Source organism: Mus caroli, unplaced genomic scaffold (genome assembly GCF_978045245.1).
Source record: "Mus caroli unplaced genomic scaffold, Mus_caroli_1 scaffold_3, whole genome shotgun sequence".
Taxonomy (NCBI): Eukaryota; Metazoa; Chordata; class Mammalia; order Rodentia; family Muridae; genus Mus; species Mus caroli.
The window spans coordinates 73,508,285-73,529,455 of record NW_028227258.1 but is presented as its reverse complement, the minus strand read 5'-3'; the positions used below and the strand labels follow the sequence as shown (position 1 = coordinate 73,529,455).

At 49.0% G+C, this 21,171-nt stretch overlaps 1 protein-coding gene across 5 annotated transcripts in view; it reads right to left on the bottom strand.

The window, feature by feature from the left end:
* Nucleotides 1-12,064: 12,064 nt before the first annotated feature.
* Lmna (lamin A/C) overlaps nt 12,065-21,171 on the bottom strand; it is a 29,404-nt gene continuing 20,297 nt past the window's right edge. For 4 of the 5 annotated variants that reach the window (XM_029475218.2, XM_029475220.2, XM_029475221.2 and 1 more), the window contains 10 exons: nt 19,285-19,441; nt 17,806-17,931; nt 17,452-17,622; nt 17,196-17,321; nt 15,938-16,158; nt 15,626-15,848; nt 14,955-15,062; nt 14,738-14,857; nt 14,235-14,330; nt 13,049-13,528 (listed from right to left, as the gene is read on the bottom strand). In XM_029475218.2, coding sequence (XP_029331078.1) covers nt 13,145-13,528; nt 14,235-14,330; nt 14,738-14,857; nt 14,955-15,062; nt 15,626-15,848; nt 15,938-16,158; nt 17,196-17,321; nt 17,452-17,622; nt 17,806-17,931; nt 19,285-19,441 — 1,732 coding nt within the window. In that variant the 3' untranslated portion in view covers nt 13,049-13,144. Of the gene's footprint in view, nt 13,017-13,048; nt 13,529-14,234; nt 14,331-14,737; nt 14,858-14,954; nt 15,063-15,625; nt 15,849-15,937; nt 16,159-17,195; nt 17,322-17,451; nt 17,623-17,805; nt 17,932-19,284; nt 19,442-21,171 lie in introns of those variants that run through there. The other variant, XM_021157127.3, reaches the window with a different exon arrangement.

Here is a 21,171-nt window from a genome sequence, read left to right as displayed (position 1 = left end):
CGGGTCTTCTGCCAGAGCTTTTAACCACTGAGCCATCTACCCAGCCCTCAATCTGTTTTTGTTGTTGTTGTTGTTTGTTTGTTTGTTTTTAAATTTTCTTTATTTTATGTATATGAGTACACTGCAGCTGTCTTCAGACACACCAGAAGAGGGCATCAGATCCCATTACAGATGGTTGTGAGCCACCATATGGTTATGGGAATTGAACTGAGAACCTCTAAGAGAGCTGTCAGTACTCTTAACTGCTGAGCCATCTCTCCAGCCACCATTTGGGGTTTTGTTTTGTTTTTTTTTAAAGATGTATTTATTATTTTTAACTCACCCATGTGCATCAAATCCCCTGTGGTGATTGGAATAGGAATGGCCCCCATAGACTTGTTGCAGGATATTTGATTACCATATGAACTCCAAGATTGTGTTACTTACTGAAAAAAACAACCTGTTTCTAATTATGGTGTGGTTCAGCCCTTAGCATACACCTTTAAGTCCTCTGGCTGGGATATGGACACATCCTTGGTGTACACCTTTAATCCTAAACAATGAAGGTAACTTTACTTTGTAGCAGTAAGCACCGATGTTTCAATGTGATATCTAATTGAGTGGCAGACAAAGTGACAAATCAGAGAAAGACTTGACAGAATGGATACACCCAACTCTCACAAGAGGGAGGAAAGGGAAGCTACCTAGGAGAGCAGTGCAGAGAGAGAAAAAAGGAGGCAGTTTTACTGGAAGAGTCTTACAGAGGCAGGTTGCAGAGAACAAGGTAGACATAGATTAAGACAGAACAAGCCAGAGAATGAGGAGCCAGAAGATTAGAACAGATTGCTAGAGTTAGTTGAGGTCTGGCAGAGCAATTCAGGAGAGACCAAGAGAGAAGCCAGTTTGAATCAGTCAGCTTGGAGAGGAGTTTGAGCCAGGACAGTGGAGTTGAACCAGCCAGCCAGAGCTCAGAAAGAACAAGAAAAGATGAGCTCACTCAGCACCAAGTTTCAGAGGTCAAAGCCATCTAGGTTAGATTGTACAGAGGCCAGGGGCTTCCAGGACTAGGCCTGGGTTAGCAGACAGAGGCAGTGAGCCTCAGAGACAGCAATGACTCAGGAGACCACTCCTTCATAGACTCCTGTGTTTGCATGCTTGGCCATAGGGAATGGCACTAGTAGAAGGTAGAGATAACCATTTTGGAGGTGAGCTTTGAGGTCTCCTATGCTCAAGCTAAGTGCAGTGTGAGACACAGTCTCTCCTTGCTGACTGTGGATCAAGATGTAGACCTCTCGGCTCCATCTCCAACACCATATTGGCCTTGTTTGCTACCATGCTTCCTACCATGCCAATAATGTGCTAAGCCTCTGAAACTGTAAGCTAGCTTTAATTAGATGTTTTCCTTTATAAGAGATGCTGTGGTCATGGTGTCTCTTCACAACAGTGAAACTCTAACTAACACATCCCCTAGAAGCTGAAGTCACAGGCTGTTGTGAATACATGATGTGGGTGGAGGGAACTTGTTCTAGTTTGCTGTCTGTCTTAATTAGGGTTCTATTGTTGTGAGGAGGCACCACAACCACAGCAACTCTTATAAAGGAAAGCATTTAATTGGGGCTGGCTTACAGTTCAGAGGTTCAGTCCACTGTCTTCATGGCAGGAAGCATGGCGGCACACAGGCAGATACTGTGCGGGAGGGGTCTCCGAGAGTGCTACATCTTGATCTGCAGGCAGCAGAAGGGGACTGTCTGTCACACTGGGCACAGCTTGAGCATATAGGAGACCTCAAATCCACCTCCACAGTGACACAGTTCCTCCAGCAAAGCCACACCTCCTAATAGTGCCTACAATAGAGTCTATAAGGGCCACTCCTATTCAAACCACCACTGCACCCCATACCACATGAGAAGATGGAACAGATGTGCAGCACCCCAGGGACGTGCCACCCTCACACGGCTCAGCCTCAGCTTCCTGTAGGCCACACACAGGTCTGTGTGCTCACAGAGAAGCACTAGAGGAGTCTGGAATGTTAAACACATGGTTGTTCCCGTAGGGAAGGAATTCACAGCCTTATGTGGCCAGAAGGCTGGTGACCTTTGCTCTGTGTAGCCAGAGACTTTTCCAGCACTAGGTTCTCCCTTATCGCTAATTTGTTTTTCTCAATCTATAGAACTTATCTTCGTGGACCTCACAAAGAGTTCGCTGTCGTCATGCCTGGTTTGTGTTTAGCTCACTTTGGTTTTCAAAGCTATTTAGGAATGGTTTGTTGTGAACTCGGGATTGAGTTAATGATTAGCAGAATAAGGTTTTAAACCAAATTGTGCTGTGCTAATTTAAGCATGCCTAAAATAAACCACTTGGGGTCAGACTCCAGATCTTGAACCAACACCCGTTATTTTATCTACCCTCTTGCCTCCCTTCAGTTGTTACAAGGTTGGCTGTGGGGATCAAAGAGACCTCTGTGGCTTCCAGCCTCAGCACTCAGGAAGTTGCCAGGCGTGGTGGCTCATCCCTGTAATCCTAATAACTGGGAGGCAGAGGCAGATGGATCTCTGTGAGCTCAAGGCTAGCCTGGTCTATATAACAAGATCAGGTCAACATGGGCTGCAAAGTGAGACCTTGTTTCAAAAAACGAAAAAAAAAAAAAAAAAAAAAACAAGAGAAAGAAGTTATTCTGCCCAAGTCTCTTTGATGAGGCAGAGGCAGGCAGATTTCTGAGTTCGAGGCCAGCCTGGTCTACAGAGTGAGTTCCAGGACAGCCAGGGCTACACAGAGAAACCCTGTCTCGAAAAACCAAAAAAAAAAAAAAAAAAAAAAAAAAAAGAGTTTCTTTGATGAGCCAGCGGCGAGTTTACTGATGTTACTTACAAGTAACTTATATGTTACTTCTACGAGGAGAGTTCCTCATAGAAGCTTCAGTGACTCAAAGGAGCTGCACAAGCTAAAAGCCACCCCCAGCTGGGGAAGGGCTGAGGACGGTTGCATGCCTGACCATTGCACACCTAGAGCTCCGTGCACGGCCTGGAGGGTCTGCAAATCTCTTCTGCCCAGCTGTTCTTACCGCTTATGTTGCCTTGTAGATCTTCTCGGTTTAAGGAGTGTCCTGAGACCTTGTTTACTGCTTGAACCTTATTTCATCTACTTCCTCAACCGTAAGAAGCCTCCCCTCAGTTTTGAAAAAATAGCTGCCCACAGTTAATTAGCTTGATAATTGTTTTACAATGATTACATATCTTAAAACATCATATTGCATGTCATTTTATATATATATATATATGTGTGTATATATATGTGTGTGTATATATATATGTGTGTGTGTATATATATGTGTGTGTATATATATATGTGTGTGTGTATATATATGTGTGTGTATATATATATATATATATATATATATATATATATATATACCTTCATAAAGCTTGGGGCACTTCTATACCAAGCATCGTTTATTAAATGTTTGCATATGTGTAGCTAGAGATAGATAAACTTCAGAGGAGGAAACTCTCTCTTAATCTGAAAAACAAATATGCTTACTATAGTGGCTCATGCTGGAAATCCCGCGGAACTCAGGAGGCTGAGGCAGGGGGATCTCCATGAGTTCCAGGCCAGCCGGAGCTACAGAGTGAGGCTCTGTCTCACAGAACCAACTGCATTAGCTACTTATCGTGCAGATTTGGCAAGACATCTGAGAACATGGTGGAGTACAACTTTATCCCAGCAGTAAGGAGGAAGAGGGAGGTGGATCTCTGTGAGTTCAAGGCCAGCCTTGTCTACAGAGCCAGTTCCAGGGCAGCCAGGGATACACAGAGAAACCCTGTCTGGAAAAACAAAGCAAACAATAACAAAGAAAAAAATCTCCCAACAACTTAAAGAAAGAAGGGCTGATTTCAGTTTGGAGTTTGGTGGGGACTGTACAATGAGAGTTGGGAGAGGATGGGTCCCTGATAGGAAACTCATCTGGTGCCAGACTTTCTTACTGATGGAACTGAATTCCCTCGGGGCAAAGAGCTGGCTGCTGACAGCTGTCAAAACAGCAGCTGACTTAAAGGAAACAAAAGACCCAGCCGCAGAAACCCCTGCTGAACAGAATTGGCAGTCAGAGCCTAAGGCACTGAAACAAGCCTGCACAGACCCACAGCAACTGCACACGCACAGCAGGAAACTTTTTTTTTTTTTAAGAGATTTATTTATTTAATGTAAGTACACTGTAGCTGTCTTCAGACACTCCAGAAGAGGGCGCCAGATCTTGTTACGGATGGTTGTGAGCCACCATGTGGTTGCTGGGATTTGAACTCTGGACCTTCGGAAGAGCAGTCGGGTGCTCTTACCCACTGAGCCATCTCACCAGCCCCAGCAGGAAACTTTTTAAGTTTGAGGGCTCTTTGCTGGTTGGTCCTAAGTCTCACCTTATTTGCATACCCCTTTCAGCCAATGAGACCCAGGTGGTTTCTCAGTAAATTCAGACATACCTTCGGCTTCAAGACTCTTTCTCGTCTGAGCTTTATAATGAAAGGCACAGGTGATTTCAGTGCTCAGCCCTCACACATACCCTTGCTTCAAGACTCACCAAAGGCAGACCAACTTCCAGGACTCAACCTTTAACAGCTGCTGCAGGCAGGATAACTCATTCCATTCCTTCCTCAGCCACCAGAGATCTAAGATTCCAGCCTTCAAGATCCATCAGAGACAAAGAAATCCGTTTCTGTTGCTTCCCTCAGTCTGTAAACATGGTCTGAGAGGAACTGTCTCAGCTGGTACCCCAAAGCCCTCAGAGAAGTTCTCAACTATAGCAATCCCTCACTTGGCACATGCCACCCCCTCTTGCCTGGCACACCAGAAGTCTGCTGATCCAAGATGCTGGCAAACCCCCAGCCTCCTTCAGCTGGGTCTCAGTTCTCATTTTCCTATTGATTTTACTCCTGTTGATTTGGGTGGTGGTGGTGGTGGTGGTGGTGGTGTGTGTGTGTGTGTGTGTGTGTGTGTGTGTTTGATTTTGTTGTTGTTTTTGCAGGGTCTTGCTACTTAGCCCAGGCTAGCCTGGAACTCTTAGAGATTCTTCTGCTGCTGCTTCCCATGTGCTGGGATTAAACTGGGATTAAACATCATGCCTGGCCCTTCCCATTGATATTGTTTTTCCTGCCTGCAAAACCTGACAAGAATTCTGGCATTTGGAAAGACATATGGAAAGTTCAGGCCCTTCTGGTACAATTACAGATCCATTTTCTTTCTTTCCTTCTTCCTTTCTTTCCTTCTTTCTTACTTGGTTTTTTCGAGTCAGGGTTTCTCTGTATAGCCCTGGCTGTCCTGGAACTCACTCTGTAGACCAGGCTAGCCTCAAACTCAGAAATCCCTCTGCCTCTGCCTCCCAAGTACTGGGATTAAAGGCGTGCGCCACCACTGCCTGGCTCTTCCTTCCTACCTTCCTTCCTTCCTTTCTACCTTCCTCCCTTCTGTCCTCCCTTACTTTCTTTCTTTTTGTTTTTGTTGTTGTTGTTGTTGTTTTTTCAAGACAGGGTTTCTCTGTGTAACTCTGGCTGTCCTTGAACTCACTCTGTAGAACAGGCTGCCCTCAAACTCAGAGATCTGTCTGCCTGTGCCTCCCTAGTGCTGGGATTAAAGGCATGCCCTGCGCTGCCCAGACTAGCAAACAATACAGCCAGGATGGCTAAAGGTGACCCCAAGAAGCCAAGGGTCAAGATGTTTGCTTATGCCTTCTTCATGCAGACACGCAGGGAAGAACACAAGAAGAAAAACCCAGAGGTTGCAGTCAATTTTGCGGAGTTTTCCAAGAAGTGCTCTGAGAGGTGAAAGACCGTGTCTAGCAAAGAGAAATCAAAAGTTTGATGAAATGGCAAAGGCAAATAAAGTAAGCTATGATTGGCAAGAAGAAGGACCCAAATGCCTCAAAGGACCTCCATCTGGATTTTTCTTATTCTGCTCTGAATTCCTACCCAAGATCAAATCCACAAACCCTGGCATCTCCATTGGAGATGTGGTAAAAAAAAAAAAAATCTGGGTGAGATATGGAAGAACTTCAGTTACAGTGAAAAGCAGCCTACGTCACCAAGGCAGCAAAGCTGAAGGAGAAGGATGAGAAGGATGTCGCTGACTGTAAGTCTAAAGGGAAGTTTGAGGGGGCCAAGGTGCTAAAATTGCCTGGAAAAAGGTGGAAGAAGAGGAGGAGGAGGAGGAAGAGGAAGAAGAGGAAGAAGAAGAGGAGGAAGATGAATAAAAACTCTGTCTTCATGTGAATACCTTAGAGTAGGAGAGCGCTGTGATTGACACATCTCTTATTTGAGTCGTGTCTATTGCCCTTGTTAGGTTTAATTACAAAATTTGATCAGGATCATATTGTAGTTTCTCAAAGTGTCAGTGATTTACATGAAGTGGCTGTGGTGTCCAGAGTGCCCTGAAGCTGTATCAAAGTTGTACATAGCTCCAAACATTTTTAAAATGAAAAGGCACTCTCGGGTCCTCCTCACTCAGTGCACTTTGCTGTTGGTGTGACAAGGCATTTGAAGACGTTTCTGGATTTTGTTCTCAGCTCGTAAGGTAGTGTTAACTATATGGCTATCGGCCAGAAATCCTGAGCTGTCAACTGTACATATCTATAGCTTGTAAAGAGAACACAACAACCCAGCCAGATTCTTGAGGCTCCTTGTTTGGCGTGGAGGCTGTGAGGGGAAGATGCCTTTTGGAGGGGGCATAGCCCAGGGCGTGCACTGTGAGGCTGGACCTGTTGATACTGCGGTGAGCATCTTTTGGCTCCAGGTTGTCTTGTTGTCAGCATTTTGCTGACATTTGACATTCTTTTTTTTTTTTTTTTTTTTTTTTTGGTTTTTCGAGACAGGGTTTCTCTGTATAGACCTGGTTGTCCTGGAACTCACTCTGTAGACCAGGCTGGCCTCGAACTCAGAAATCTGCCTGCCTCTGCCTCCCGAGTGCTGGGATTAAAGGCGTGCCGGCTGACATTTGACATTCTTAGTTGTGGAGGAGTAGGACAGCATGAGAAGTGTTTGGAGTTTTTTCTTTAGTTAAGTGCAGTAGGTTTTAAACTTTTTTGTTTTTGTTTTTTGAGACAGGGTTTCTCTGTGTAGCCCCCGGCTAGTTTTAAACTTTTTAAAGAAACTGTAGAACTCATCGTTGTCAGCAAAGCAAAGAACTACTGTATCAGTGGAAGTCCAAGAACCCTCTGGACCTAAACGCAACTTGCAACATTCTGTTATTTTTTGTATATTCAGAATACTGAAATGTTTTTGAAGTTAAATAAACAGTATTACATTTAAAAAAAAAAAAAAAAAGCCGGGCATGGTGGCGCATGCCTTTAATCCCAGCACGTGGGAGGCAGAGGCAGGCAGATTTCTGAGTTCGAGGCCAGCCTGGTCTACAGAGTGAGTTCCAGGACAGCCAGGGCTATACAGAGAAACTCTGTCTTGAAAAAAGCAAAACAAAACAAAACAAAACAAAACGAAAAAAGACAGGGTCTCACTATGTATCTCTGGTGGCCTGCATAAGGTTGATCACTAGATAAAGTTGGCCTTGAACTCATAGATATCCACCTGCCTCTGCCTCTGCCTCCCAAGTGCTGGTTGTGTGTGTGCCACCACAGCCAGTGTGATGCTCTCTGCTGTCCATCTGCCTTTGTTTGGAGCGACCTGAACCACACCTCTGTATGTCTGGAGTGGGGCAGCTCTAGAGATGTTCAACTAAGGTGGGCAGCGCCCCCTAGAGTGAATAAAAAGGAAAAGAGCAAAGTGGGTGAGGCAGAAGTTTAGCCAAGGGCTTGCCCAGCATCTACAAAGCCCTGGGGCCAAGCATCATGGAAACCAGTTGTGCTGGTGTGGCTCCTGACTGGGAGCCTCAAACTCAGGGAAGAGAGGTGGGATCAAGGTCACCCTCAACTACACAGTGAGTTCTCAAGGCTAGCCAGAGACATACGATGAGCCTCTAAGAAAAAATAAGAGAGGCGCAGACAAGTGTCAGCCATGGCCTCTTTCTGCTCTCGGACCCAATGTGACCCACTGCCTCACCCTTCTCCTGTCATATCTTACTGCAGAGACGGACTGGCTCAGAACTAAGCCAACGACATAGGTAAATGGCTCAGAACATAAGCACACTTGCCACTAAGCCTGACACCTGAGTTTGATTCCCAGTCTCGAAGGAAAAAAAGAAAAAAGAAAAAGAACAAAGAAAGTTAAAAGGAGCAACATTAAAAAAAAAAAAAAAGTAGGGCTGGAGAGATGGCTCAGCAGCTAAGAGCAGTGACTGCTCTTCCAGATGTCCTGAGTTCAATTCCCAGCAACCACATGATGGCTCACAACCATTTTTTTTTCCTCTGTTCAGTCCTGGCTGTCCTGGAACTCACTCTGTAGACCAGGCTGGCCTCGAACTCAGAAATCCACCTGCCTCTGCCTCCCAAGTACTAGGATCAAAGGTGTGAGCCACCACCGCCTGGCTCATAACCATCTTAATGAGATCTGATGCCCTCTTCTGGTGTGTCTGAAGATAGCAACAGTGTACTCACATACATACATACATACATACAATAAATCTTGAAGAAGAAGAAGAAGAAGAAGAAGAAGATGATGAAGAAGAAGAAGTAGAAGCCAAGAAAATTGGAAAGTAAATATACTTAAGATGGTGACATCTCAATTGCTTTTCTTTTTTTTTTCATTTTGTATTCTCTATCATGGTCAAGTACTACATGGACAATAATAAAAAAATTAATGAATGCCAGTATTACAGTCTTTAACAAAAATATAGACAAAGTAATCTTTTGAGGCCCAAATGCTAAATTGTGTCTATCTCCAAGGGTTTCAGAGCATAACTGCGGATCTACCCTCAAGACCAGTTTACCTTGGTATTTTACCACTTGCCTTAATGGCCTTTGGCGCTTGGCAAGAGCTGGCTTTGAGACCCGTGGGTGCAGGTGAAGGTAAGGCCTCAGGCTTTATCCTTTCTCAGGTTCCCAGTCTGCTCTGAGCCTGCCCTACCCATTCCTGATGCCAGGGGCAGGGTGGGGTGGGGAGGCGGTGTGGTGAGACTCTAGGCGCCCCCTGGTGCCCTAGCTGGAAAGTGCATGTATGTATATTGTACATCCCAGAAGAGTGGACGGTGAGTTGTTCTCCTACCCCTTGCTGCCATTGCGCAGGGCTGGCAGGCTGGCAGAGGATACACACCCGGCTGGATTCTCACCAACTTCTACCTCTTCCTCTCCCTTCTCCTGAGGCTGTGGAGCCTCAGCTTATGAGATGCCAAGGACTTTCAGTGTGATTCCAGCGCCCTTTCTCCTTTCATTAATTTCTTCCTCTCCCCCAGCCTGCCCCTAAATGTATTTATTTTGTTTTTTTGTTTGTTTGTTTGTTTGTTTGTTTGCTTGCTTGCTTGAAACAGCGTCTCAAACTCATGGCAATCCTCCTACCCCAGTCTCCTAAGTGCTGGGATTACAGAGATAAGGGCCACATCATGATGTCTTTTTCTTTTCTTTTTTTTCCATGCTGGGTATGGACCAGGGCAGCCAGGATGTTAGAAACGTGCTCCTGCCTACAGATGGCCCTCTCAAAGAATTAAAGTGACTTTTAAAATTACATTTGTTTACTGTGGATGGGGCAATGTGTAGCAATTTCCTTTGAGAGTTAAACCTTCCATCTTGGAGCTGGAGAAACGGCTCAGCAGTTAAGAGTTCAGACTTTGGGTAACACCTAACTTTGATTCTCCACTTCACACTGCCTGTTAAATACAACCTAAGGGATCTAGCATCCTCTTCTGGCCTCTGTGGGGAAATGCTCTCACATGCACATGTGTGCACACGTGTGGGCATGCGAAGCGTGCACACAGAACTTTGAAATAAAAATAATTATTTAAATAATCCTATCATCTTGGAGGGAAGTTTATTAACACACAGACTGTTAGGACCAGGCATGGTGATACCACACATCTGATCCCAGCCGTAGGGAGGTAGAGACAGGTAGATCTCTGGGAGATTAAGGGAGTCTGCACAGGGAGTTCCAGGATAGCCAGCTATACACAGTGAGACATTGTCTCAAAAGGGCTGGGTCTAAAGCAGCAGGATGTCCTGCTTGTCTGACAGAAGATGAAACACTCTATCTTGCTAGGATAACTTGTTAAGTTCAGAAAGTAATTAACTTAATAGCTTCAGGAAGTTCCTGAAACTGACCAGGGAGCTGTCTCTGTCCTCAAGATATCTAAGCAGTAAGGGCTACTTTGAAACACTCAGACTAAGCTGCTCAAGGGCAGAGACTAGTTGATCTGCCCGGAAGCTGAGTCACCTGGAAAGGACATTCTCTGACCTGCAGCTGTGGGCTGAGCTCCAGGTTCCCAGCTCTCCTGAGCTGTCACCCATGCTGGGCGAGCTTTGGTGAGGCAGCCATCTTTGATTCATTAACCCCTCACCTCTTCTCTGTCAGTTATCCCAATAAACTTCACTGGTTCACCAAGCTGGGCTTTAGTGGCCCTTACTTTGATCTATTGTCATTTTTCTGTCTGAGGTAAGTAGTCATTGTCATATCATATTGTGAACCCCAAGACTGGACACTGGAAAAACCTGTTTCTAGTTTTGGTGTGGCTCAGTTCTAGCACACACCTTTAATTCAAGAGCTTTCTGTTTATTGTAAACAAGATTAATAAAGTCAACCACAGGTCAAGAGGTGGGGCAAGCAACCAGTTGACAGGGAGTGAACACAGGGAAAAAAAACCATAGAGAGAGGAGGTCAGGAGGACGGATAGAGAGACACACGGGATCTAGAATGGAGAAACATTCAGTTGGTAGGGTTGGTTTTTATAACAGGGTAGAGGAGAACAAGGTTTCCTTTTTCCTTCTGGTAAGTCAGTTGAAGAATATCAGCTGGGTTCTCTCTCTCTCATTTTAAAAATAAGTAATTTGTTCAGTCTCCCCAAGAATGGTATCACACCGCATATGGCAACGTGGGGGTCAGAAGATCATGTGCAGGAATTAGCTCTCTCCTTCCACCATGCGGGTCTCAGGGGTGGGGTTTAGGTTTAGCACGTGTCTTTACCAATGAAGACATCTCTTGGACTCAATCACTTTGGGGTTGTTTCTTGTTTTGTTTTTGAGACAGGGTCTCTCCTGTAAAGCCCTGGTTGCTGGAACTTGTTATGTAAAACAGGCTGGCCTTGAACTCAGAGATCCACCTGACTCTGGAGTGCTGGAATTAAAGGCATGCAATAGCATGACTGGTTCAATGATTTTAAAAGGTTTGATTGTGTGTGGATGTGAATGTGGGTGTATGTGTGTGGGGGGGGTGCTCATATGTGAAGTACATATACTTGGCATTCTGGAGACACGTTGGATGTCCTCGAGCTGGAGTTACAGGCAGGCAGTCGGAGCTACTGGACTGGAGGGTTGGGAACCCAACTCAGGTCCTCTTCATTTCAGAGTCATTGCTCCAGCCCTTAATCACTTTTGACTGAACACCCAGCTCTTCTCCCAGGAAAGACTTTTGGTTTGGTTTGGTTTGGTTTGGTTTGGTTTCTTGAGACAGAGTTTCTCTGTGTAGCCCTGGCTGTCCTGGAACTCACTCTGTAGACCAGGCTGGCCTTGAACTCAGAAATCAGCCTGCCTCTGCCTCCCAAATGCTGGGATTAAAGGTGTGCATCACCACTGCTGGGCTCCAAGAAAGACTTTTGAAACAGGGTCTTGTGAATACCAGATTAGCCTCACACTCACCACCCCCCAGCCTTTCCTTTCCTAAGAGTATCTCAGCCTCCCGAGGCAATCACAGCATCCAGAGCACTGCGACTACAGGGGCAGCAAGGGAAGCTCTGCTACTTCTGGCCCCTACTCTACCCTCCGCCTGTCTGTGTTCCTGTGTCTGATGCACATGTGGATTGCTGGCCCCTTTTAAAGGGTGCTGGATGGATGAGGGATAGGAAGGACACCCCTCGCTCATCCCACATGTGCTGACCTTTATAGAAGTCCCCCTCAGTACCCAATACACACCTTTATAGCTGGGTAGTGAATAGTGAATGTGTGGCACCTGTGTGTGCATGTATCTGCCCCTGAAAACACACGTCACACCCAACAAAGAGACACCACAGCATCTGGGATGGAAACAACTAGTGTATTGATTTGGAGGGGAGAGCAGAGGTGCAGATGGGAAATGGGGTGAAGGGTTCCTTAGTGTTTGCTGTAGCCACCAATCACCACACCTCTAGTCTTCTCACCAGCCCCAACAGGTTCTCCCCATCTCTGGGAGCCTTCGTCCCCCACTCTTCCCTGTATCCCACTTGACATTGCCCTCCATCATTGGGACAGAGCCCACCAGGCTCAGAAGCTAGGAAAAGGTAGGCTCAAACTGATCTTCCCTTCTCCTTCCCCGTCATTCCCATCTCTTGTCTAAATAAAATATAGAAAAAGCAAGCAAGGCAGATTTGCCTCTGGGAATCCACTCGCCCCAGGCTAGGGAAGGGCAGGAAGAGGGTAAGGCAGGCAGAGGAGCCTCGGCCATATGTAGTGCCGGGGAGGGGCTTGACCTTCTCAGTCATCCTCTCTGCGCCCCATTTCTCTGCAGCTGGCGTGGCAGTGGGCCAGCTGTTGGAGGAGGCTGGTGAAGAGAACTCCATGCCTGCCTCTCAGGCACCATGTCACAGGGTCCTGGGATGAGGGCAAAGCAAGGCAGCAGGACAAAAATCTAGACTCTATAAAAAGCAGTCCTTTCCCAGGGCTCCAAGAGAAGCCCTTTGGTTTTAAGGCAGATACAAGGAAAGAAAGGGGAAGGACTTAGGATTGAGATAAAGATTTTTTTTTTTTTGCTTGAGTTTTTCCTTCAGTATAAAACCACTGTAGAAAATAACTTCTCTTAGAAAAAGAAAAAAAATAGAAGAAAAAAAAAAAAAAAACCCAAAGGCAGGGGATAAATTTTTCTTTGGCTTCAGGCCTGCTCTCCTAAGGAGCAGACAGGAGGTGGCATGTGGTGAGGGGGGGAGCAGGTGGCCTCTGCCCCCAGCCCTGCCTGGCAGGTCCCAGATTACATGATGCTGCAGTTCTGGGAGCTCTAAGAGAGAAGAGAAGGCAGAGGTGTGAGCAGCAGTGGCTGGCCCTTCCTCTCCCTCCCTGACCCCAAAGGGGGTTGTCTCCCCAACCCTCACACTCTGGGCCTTGCCCTGACCTCGAGTCTGGGGTTCAGACAGGAGGGGCAGGATGCAAGAGGGGCTGCAAGGAGGGGGACCCCACTCCCCTGGGCCTCCCTGCCCTGCTGCTCAGTGAGCAGTGTCCTGCTGTAGGGCAGACATGACTCACCTGGCTCCGGGGACTGGAGTTGCCCAGGAGGTAGGAGCGGGTGACTAGGTTGTCCCCGAAGCTGCCACCCCCACTGCCCCCCACACTGCGGAAGCTTCGAGTGACTGTGACACTGGAGGCAGAAGAGCCAGAGGAGATGGATCCGCCCACCTGGGCTCCCGCGCCACCGGCAGCCTTGTCAGCAGGCTGCCCACACGTCCCGCACAGCACGGTGCGTGAGCGCAGGTTGTACTCAGCGGGGTCCCCCGAGCCGCTGCAGTGGGAACCCTGGGAAGGGAGACAAGGCTCAGGAGGGACAGCGAGTTTGGGACTGACTTCTTAGGACCGGCACCTAGGCTGTGGGCTCCTGGAGCTTCCTGGCCATTGGGCAGGAAGGTGACCACTGTCTGCACCCAGACAACCAAGTGATTGGGGACTTGGGAGACCTGTGGCTGGGAGGAAGGGCATGATGGGGGAAATGGCCAGGAAGCCTTCGAAATAAAGAGCTGTGGCTTTAACTCTCTCCTGAATCTTAGACACTTATGGGACAATCAAGAGGAAAAGCGAAGATGGAGAGGCTTAATTTGTGAGGGGACAGGAAGGAAAGAGAACATTGTTGCAGGGAAATCTGAGGAGAAGCATGCAATAGGGTGGAAGGAGAGAGGAGAGAAGTGTGCATGCAATGGGAATGAGGAAGAGAGGCAGGGCTGGGGCCACCTCTGTCCTCCCAGCCCCTTCCCAGGACACAAATCCAGAACCCTGTCCACTGCCACCGTGGAGTATCCATGGCATCAGCAAGTCCCCACTCCCTTCCTTACCAGACACCTGGGTTCCCTGTTCAAGGTAGAGGGAGGAGAGAGAAGAAAGGCCAGGGCAGCAAGTGGCATTCCAAAACATTCTTTAATGAAAAGACTTTGGCATGGAGGTGGGAGAGCTGCCCTAGGCTGGCAGGGCTACCCTTGTGGGCTGGGCCTCAGCGGCGGCTGCCACTCACACGGTGGTGATGGAGAAGCTCTTCTCCATCCTCGTCGTCATCCTCATTGTCCTCAACCATGGTCAGTGAGCGCACCAGCTTGCGCATGGCCACTTCCTGTGGGGACATAAGCCCAGGCCCAAGAGTCAGGGGGTGAGGGCTGGGCAGCCTGTCTACCCATAGTAACCACCTAGAACCGTCCTGGGCCCTTATACAACCTTGTTCCAACCTCTGATGCCGGGGCTAAGGATGAACACGTGCACATGTGCGCACGCGCATGCGCAAAAAGGACACAACTCAGAGCTCGGTGCTCTGTAAGTTGGAGTCTGCTATTAACACTCACTGGCTGACTTCCACCCATTATTCTACTGGGGAGACTTCTGGCTTGCTTACTGGGTGGGAATTGGGCTCAGGAAAGTGATCCTAAACCCAAGGCAGGTTCCCTTGGGTTGGAGGTAGCTAGTTCCCATTATGGCCACCAGGGGGATCCTTGTCCAGGAAGCTACTGGCTACAACATACTCACTTCTCCAGTGGAGTTGATGAGAGCGGTGCGAAGGCTGCTCCCACAGCCCCAGGTGTTCTGCGCCTTCCACACCAAGTCAGTAGGGGGGCTATGGGTGGCCCCAGCTCCTGAAGCCCAGATCTGGGGAAAGATGGTTTAAGAAATGTCCTTATTTTTAATGCTCCTGTCCTGAGGCCAACTTCACCCCAGCCAGAGTCCCAAGTGCCCTTCCACTTACCGTCACCACCTGCCCAGCCTTTAGGGTGAACTTCGGTGGGAATCGATAGGTCATCAAAGGATCGTCCCCGTTCTGACGCCTGATCTGCCAGTTGCCCATGGACTGGTCCTGCAAATAGGGTGGAGGAAGGAGGACAGGGAGTTCAACCGACTCTTGGATTATCTCACTCAGCTCAGGGAGGCTAGGCGCCAGTGTGCACCTGCAGTTCCAGCTACTATGGAGGCTGAGGCAGGGGAACAACTTAATCCAGGGAGATCAAAGCCAACCTGGGCAAGACCCCATCGCAAAAAAAAAGAAAAAAGAAAAAGAGAGAAAGAAAGAAAGAAAGAGAGAGAGAGAGAGAGAGAGAGAGAGAGAGAGAGAGAGAGAGAGAGAGAGAGAAAGAAAGAAAGAAAGAAAGAAAGAAAGAAAGAAAGAAAGAAAGAAAGAAAGAAAGAAAGAAAGAAAGAAAGAAAGAAAGGCAGCCAGGTCACCACTACCTCTGGCATTCAAACCTAGTCTATTGGCTCAAGGGTCATACTGTGCCACCCACACCTATATAGTGCATCTTCCCAACAATTTAAAGATGACAGGACTACCACACACTCCAAATTCTCAGATAGGGAGATTCATGCTCCACGAGAACCAAGGGCTCCCAGCCATTGAAAAGACCACCTGGTTCACAAGCCCACCTCGTTGGACTTGTTGCGCAGCCGCACGAACTTTCCCTCTTCATCGACTTCCTCTACTGCCACGCGCCCGCTGGTGCGAGCATGCTGCGAGAAGCTGCTCCGGCTCTCAGAAGACTCCAGCTTGCGCTTTTTGGTGACGCTGCCTCCACCCTGAGACTGGGATGAGTGGGAGGAGGCGCGGCCACGGCTGCGCTGCGAGGTAGGGCTAGGGGACAGGCGCAGCCTGGGGAAGGTGGAGACACGGTGCGGGGTTAGTCATGGTAGTTGCGGCCAGAGGCCCCTGACAAGGTCTGTAGACCCCTCCTAGTTCACCTCTCCTCCTCGCCCTCCAACAGCTTTCGATAGGCATGGATCTCCATGTCCAGGGCCAGCTTGATGTCCAGCAGCTCCTGGTACTCGTCCAGCTGCTGCTGCATCCTCGCCCGCATCTCGGCCATCTCTCGCTCTTTCTCAGCCAGCAGGCGCCGGCTGGTATCTCGCTCACGGGCCAGAGAGTCCTCCAGGTCACGCAGCTTTGCCTCCTTGGCTGCCAACTGCGGTGGGGAAGACAAAGGGTCTGATGAGCTCCCAAGGGCTGATGTCGATGAAGAGGGAGGGGCACAGGGGAAGGCAGAGGGACACTCAGGATCTGTAGGCTCTCTCTAGAGCCACCAGGGCCTTATCCAGTGACCAGGAAGCCCTTCCTAATGTCTATCTGAAACCTAGCATTCCGAGGCTAGACTCCCATCTTCTTTTGTCACAGATAGTGTAGCCAGCTAAAATAATATCGACACAAGTAACATTGCACACTGCAGTGTCATGACAGACCTGGGAGTCCTGGAGGACAAGAATGTTCAGCATTTTCCATTCTTATTTATTTATTTATTTATTTATTTATTTATTTATTTATTTATTTATTTATTTATTGGTTTTCTGAGACAGGGTTTCTCTGTGTAGCCCTGGCTGTCCTGGAACCCACTCTATAGACCAGGCTGGCCTCGAACTCAGAAATCCGCCTGCCTCTGCCTCCCAAGTGCTGGGATTAAAGGTGTATGCCACTACAACCTGGCTTCTTTTCTTTCTTTTTTGAGATAAGGCCTCCCATAGTCTAGGCTGGTCTCAGACTTGCTGTATAGTTAAGGGTGACCTTGAATCTCTGATACTTCAACCTGAGATAAAAGGCATGCACTACCCAGCTCCCTGTGGTCCTGGGGATAGAAGCCAGGCCATTGTGCATGATAAGCAAGCCCTGTACTAAACTGAGCTACATGTCCAGTCCAAGGGAAGCTCTGTTTCCAAGTAGGGAACGTGGCTGGGTTTGTAACTCAGTGAGAAAGCACCTATCTACCACACAGGGGGCCTCTGGTTCAATCCCCGGCAGGCACAGAACAAACACGAAAAACCCTTCATGCACAGTAAAATAGAGGCTCTGAGGGTCAGGGCTAGCTAAAGGAGAACCCCGGAAAGCCAGACAGGCATCAGATTCCAAACCATAGCATGTGGTCTTGGAGTCCCCCACCCCCTTCTCAGGGCTTCTGCAGTATCTGCTTAGACCAGAGTGGAGGTGGGAGGGGTAAACTGAGGGTGTCACCTGCTTTTGGAGCTGGCTGAGTTGGGCCGAGAGGCTGTCAATGCGGATTCGAGACTGCTGCAGTTCCTCATGGGCAGCCCCCACGAGGTTGCTGTTCCTCTCAGCAGACTGCCTGGCATTATCCAGCTGCAGGGAGCACACAGTTATGAGAGCAGGAACCTGGAGCTGGGGGCCTGAGGAAGGCATCCCTGGTCCCCTGCCACCACCCACCCGTCCTCAGGGCAGCACTGGGGAGAGGCCGGGATGAGGCCAGTACCTTGGCGGAGTATGTCTTTTCTAGCTCCTTCTTATACTGTTCCACCTGGTCCTCATGCTGAGCCCGCAGCTCCTGCAGGGCATCTGCCAGCCGGCTCTCAAACTCTCGCTGCTTCCCGTTATCGATCTCCACAAGCCGCGTCTCATGCCGGCGCTTGGTCTCACGCAGTTCCTGAAAGGGTTAAGGGGAGACACTTAGATTAGAACATTTAGAACATCGCAATGGTTCCTTAGAACCTAAGACCAGAAGTCTTAACTCCACAGGCCAGGCACGGGCTGCCCTCGCTTAGCCTGGCATTAGGTGACCCCTCCCAGCTGTCCACAGTCAGACAGACCTGTACAGCGGGACGCTTACCTCGCTGTAAATGTTCTTCTGGAAGTCAAGTTCCTCCTTCAGGGTCTGTAGCCTGTTCTCAGCATCTACTCGCCTCAGCATCTCATCCTGAAGCTGCTTCTTAGCCTCTCCTAGGGCTGCCTCAAGCTGAAAGGGAGAAAGCCAAGTTCATGGAGAGGGAGGGAGGGAGTTCAGGAAATGCCAAAGAAGATGCCACCAGGTGATGGCTGTCCCCAGGGAGAGCAGGTCTAGAGGCAGGGAAGGCCTTCAGTGCCCACGGGGGGGGGGGGGAGAAAGGACACCTACATTCTACCCGTGGCACTATGAAATCAAGGGTGAGGGCCTGTAAGATGGCCCAGCAGATGAGGGTGCATGCCATCAGGCCCGGACAACCTGAGCTCCATCCTTAGAGCCTACATGGCAGAAAGAGAGAACAGATTCCTGCAACTTGTCCCCTGGTCTTAACATGTGTGCTGGGGCATGTCGGGGGCCCACAAAAGAAAAAAAAAGTGAAAAAACAAAGAATTTAAAATTAATAGTAAATTCCCCTGTGCAGGATCTCCCTTTCTTGGAGCAGCAGTTACTATGAAGGAGGTCCACATAGACTGCAGCAGGAGCAGGAAGACGGGAACAAAGCATGGGGGGTGGGGGTTGGAAGGCCTGGGAAGGGCAAGTGAGTGGAGGCTGGGAAGGGACATGAGTGGCTGCAGTGGCAGGTCAGGTACAGACATCATCTTAAACTGTCAGGAAGACAGGTCCTGCTGGAGCTGAAGTGCTGCTGGTGTGCAGGAGGGAGTAGGGCCCACAGGCAAGGGCTAGACCAGGAGGAGAGACCCTTAACTGCCCTGGAGAACGGTTTTCAGAGGAAGCACCAAGCTAAGGCATTCATCTTGGGTAGCTGTGGGCCTGGAAGAGCTGGGGAGGCAGGAGGGCAGGGAACTGTGTCCCTAACTTCTTCACTCCTGAGCAGCATGAGAGAGCAGAGATGTGGAGAGGAGAGCTTGGAAAGTAGCAGACACTGACACACAGGCAGCACACCTAGGTAGAATTAGCTATCAGCGCTCTGTTATGGGGGCTGGAGACAATGCTCAGTGGTTAAGAGCACTGACTGCTCTTCCCAAGGTCCTGAGTTCAATTCCCAGCAACCACATGGTGGCTCATAATCATCTGTAATGGGGATCTGATGCCCTCTTCTGGTGTGTCTGAAGACAGCTACAGCATACTCATATACATAAAATAAATAAATAAATCTTTAAAAAAACAAAAACAAAACAACAACAACAACAAAAAACCAACTCTGTTATGGCCTCAGTGGACAGCTCTCCTCTGAAGTGCTTGGCGCTGTCTAGGGAGACAGGAGGAGGGGAACCAGAACTGGGTTGTGGGTTGCTTTAGGATGAGCAGTGCTCTAGACCGGCGAAGTGAAGGTGAGCAGGCAAATGGGACTGAATGATATGTCAGACCAGGTGGGGTCACTGGGGTCACAGGACAGCAGCCTACCTTGGCTACCTGCCCCCGCAGGTCATGGAGCTCGCCCTCCAACGTGCGCTTCTCACTGAGAGCAGTGCTCAGGGCAGCTTCCTTGGAGTTGAGAAGAGCCTCCAGGTCCTTGAGCCGGGCCTGCGCAGCCAACAAGTCCCCCTCCTTCTTGGTGTTGCTAGAAAAAGAAAAGCAGGTTTCAGGAGTGCATCTGGGATGGGACCTCTCTGCGGTCCCCGCAGCTGTCAGAAGAGGGCATCCTTACATTAGGATTGTTGGCACCCACCAGTTTCTGAGGCTGGGTTCTCACCACCCCTGAGATTTCCCAAAAGCCCCTTCTTCTTCTTCTTCTCTACCCTTCCCATGACTCAGGGCCCAAGAACGTGCCTGGGGCCAATGGCGAAGCTAGATCAGATGATATGAATGTCTGGCTCTCTTTGCCTCCTATTCCCTCTAAAATAGACAGGGCACCTTTGTCTCCTACCCCTTCCCACACAGGGCCTTAACCTTTTCCTCCCTGCACTCCACCCGTTTCCCCATTCAGCTTGCTTCCCTCCCTGGAGCTGACAAATTGAGTGTCTTGGCCACGCACACCCTAAGGCTCCCCTCACCACCACCACCACTGCCGCCCCATCTCCAGTTGGAGTTTCAAATTAGCCTATGTGGGACTTTGGGGGCAAACGTCTCCCTAGGGAGACCAGGGACAAGGATAAGGGAAGTATATGAGATCTTTCTCTTCTTAGGATTTAGTCTTAAGACCCCTGATCCCCACACAGCAGAGGAATCCTCCCTCAGATCCCGGACAGTAGACTAAATCCTCCCTACTGCTTGGCTTTCTGGCATCTGTTCCAGATGTCTGTCCCAGGACTCCAGATCCATGGGGTTCCATTATGGAGCCACACCCTACCCTTAAAGTAGACAAAGCTATTTAGTTAGTCTCTACCACCCGGGAATGCCTCTGCCTCCCCCACATTCCTGATTCTTTCTGCTAGTGAACTAGAGAAACAGAGAAGTCCTAATTTCCTGAAAATCTCTGGAAAGCCTGAGAACTTTCCAGCCGTAATCCTTTCATAAGTACTAGAGGGAGGGGGAGCAGTAGACCCTGGGACGGGGCAGGTACTGGTAGCATCTGCAGGATTATCATGAGGAGCCCACCACAGCAAAATGAAAACTAAGGGCTGGGGAGATGGTCCTGGGTCAGGAACTTCCACACAAACATGAAGACCTGAGTATGGATCCCCAGTCACGTAAGGCTGGGTAGGATAGCGCCTGCCTGTGGAACCCCAGCGTTTCTGAGGTGAGACAGGAGCTCCAGAGAACATCCCCAGGGGCTTGCGGCTCAATGATCCTGGCTGTACAGCGGCAAACAAAAAAACTTGTGTTTCAAGCAAGAGGAAGGGTAAAAGACCCACAGCGGAGGCTGTCTTCTGACCTCTACCTCCAGCAGACCAGCGCTCGCTCGCTCTCTCGCTCTGCACCCACATGATACATCCAAAAATTAAAAAGGGAACTAGGTGAGCAAGTAAGGCAGGGGGGCCCACTTCAGGAAGAGCAGCCCTGTCAACATGTTTGTCTTGCTACCAAGTCTCTAAGCAGTTATAGGCCTAGCAGTCCACCTGCAGCAGCAGAGAAAAGGCTAGACTTGGAAACTAAGGAGGTTTCAGAGAGTCCTGTCCTCCGTCCTCCACCTAGGTTGTACTGGTCTTGGAGGACCACAGAGGGTCAGGGAAGAGTGCAGAGTCCTGGAGGCTGCTCCCCAGGCTGTGTGTTGCTCCTTCCACACCACAAAACAAAAGATTTAATGCCATGGTGTCTTTCTCTTGCAGAGGCCCTTCCGAACCAAAGACTATTTCTCCTCCTCCATCTTAGCACGAAAAGCTAAAAATAAAGTCAAACCCCAGCTCAGGT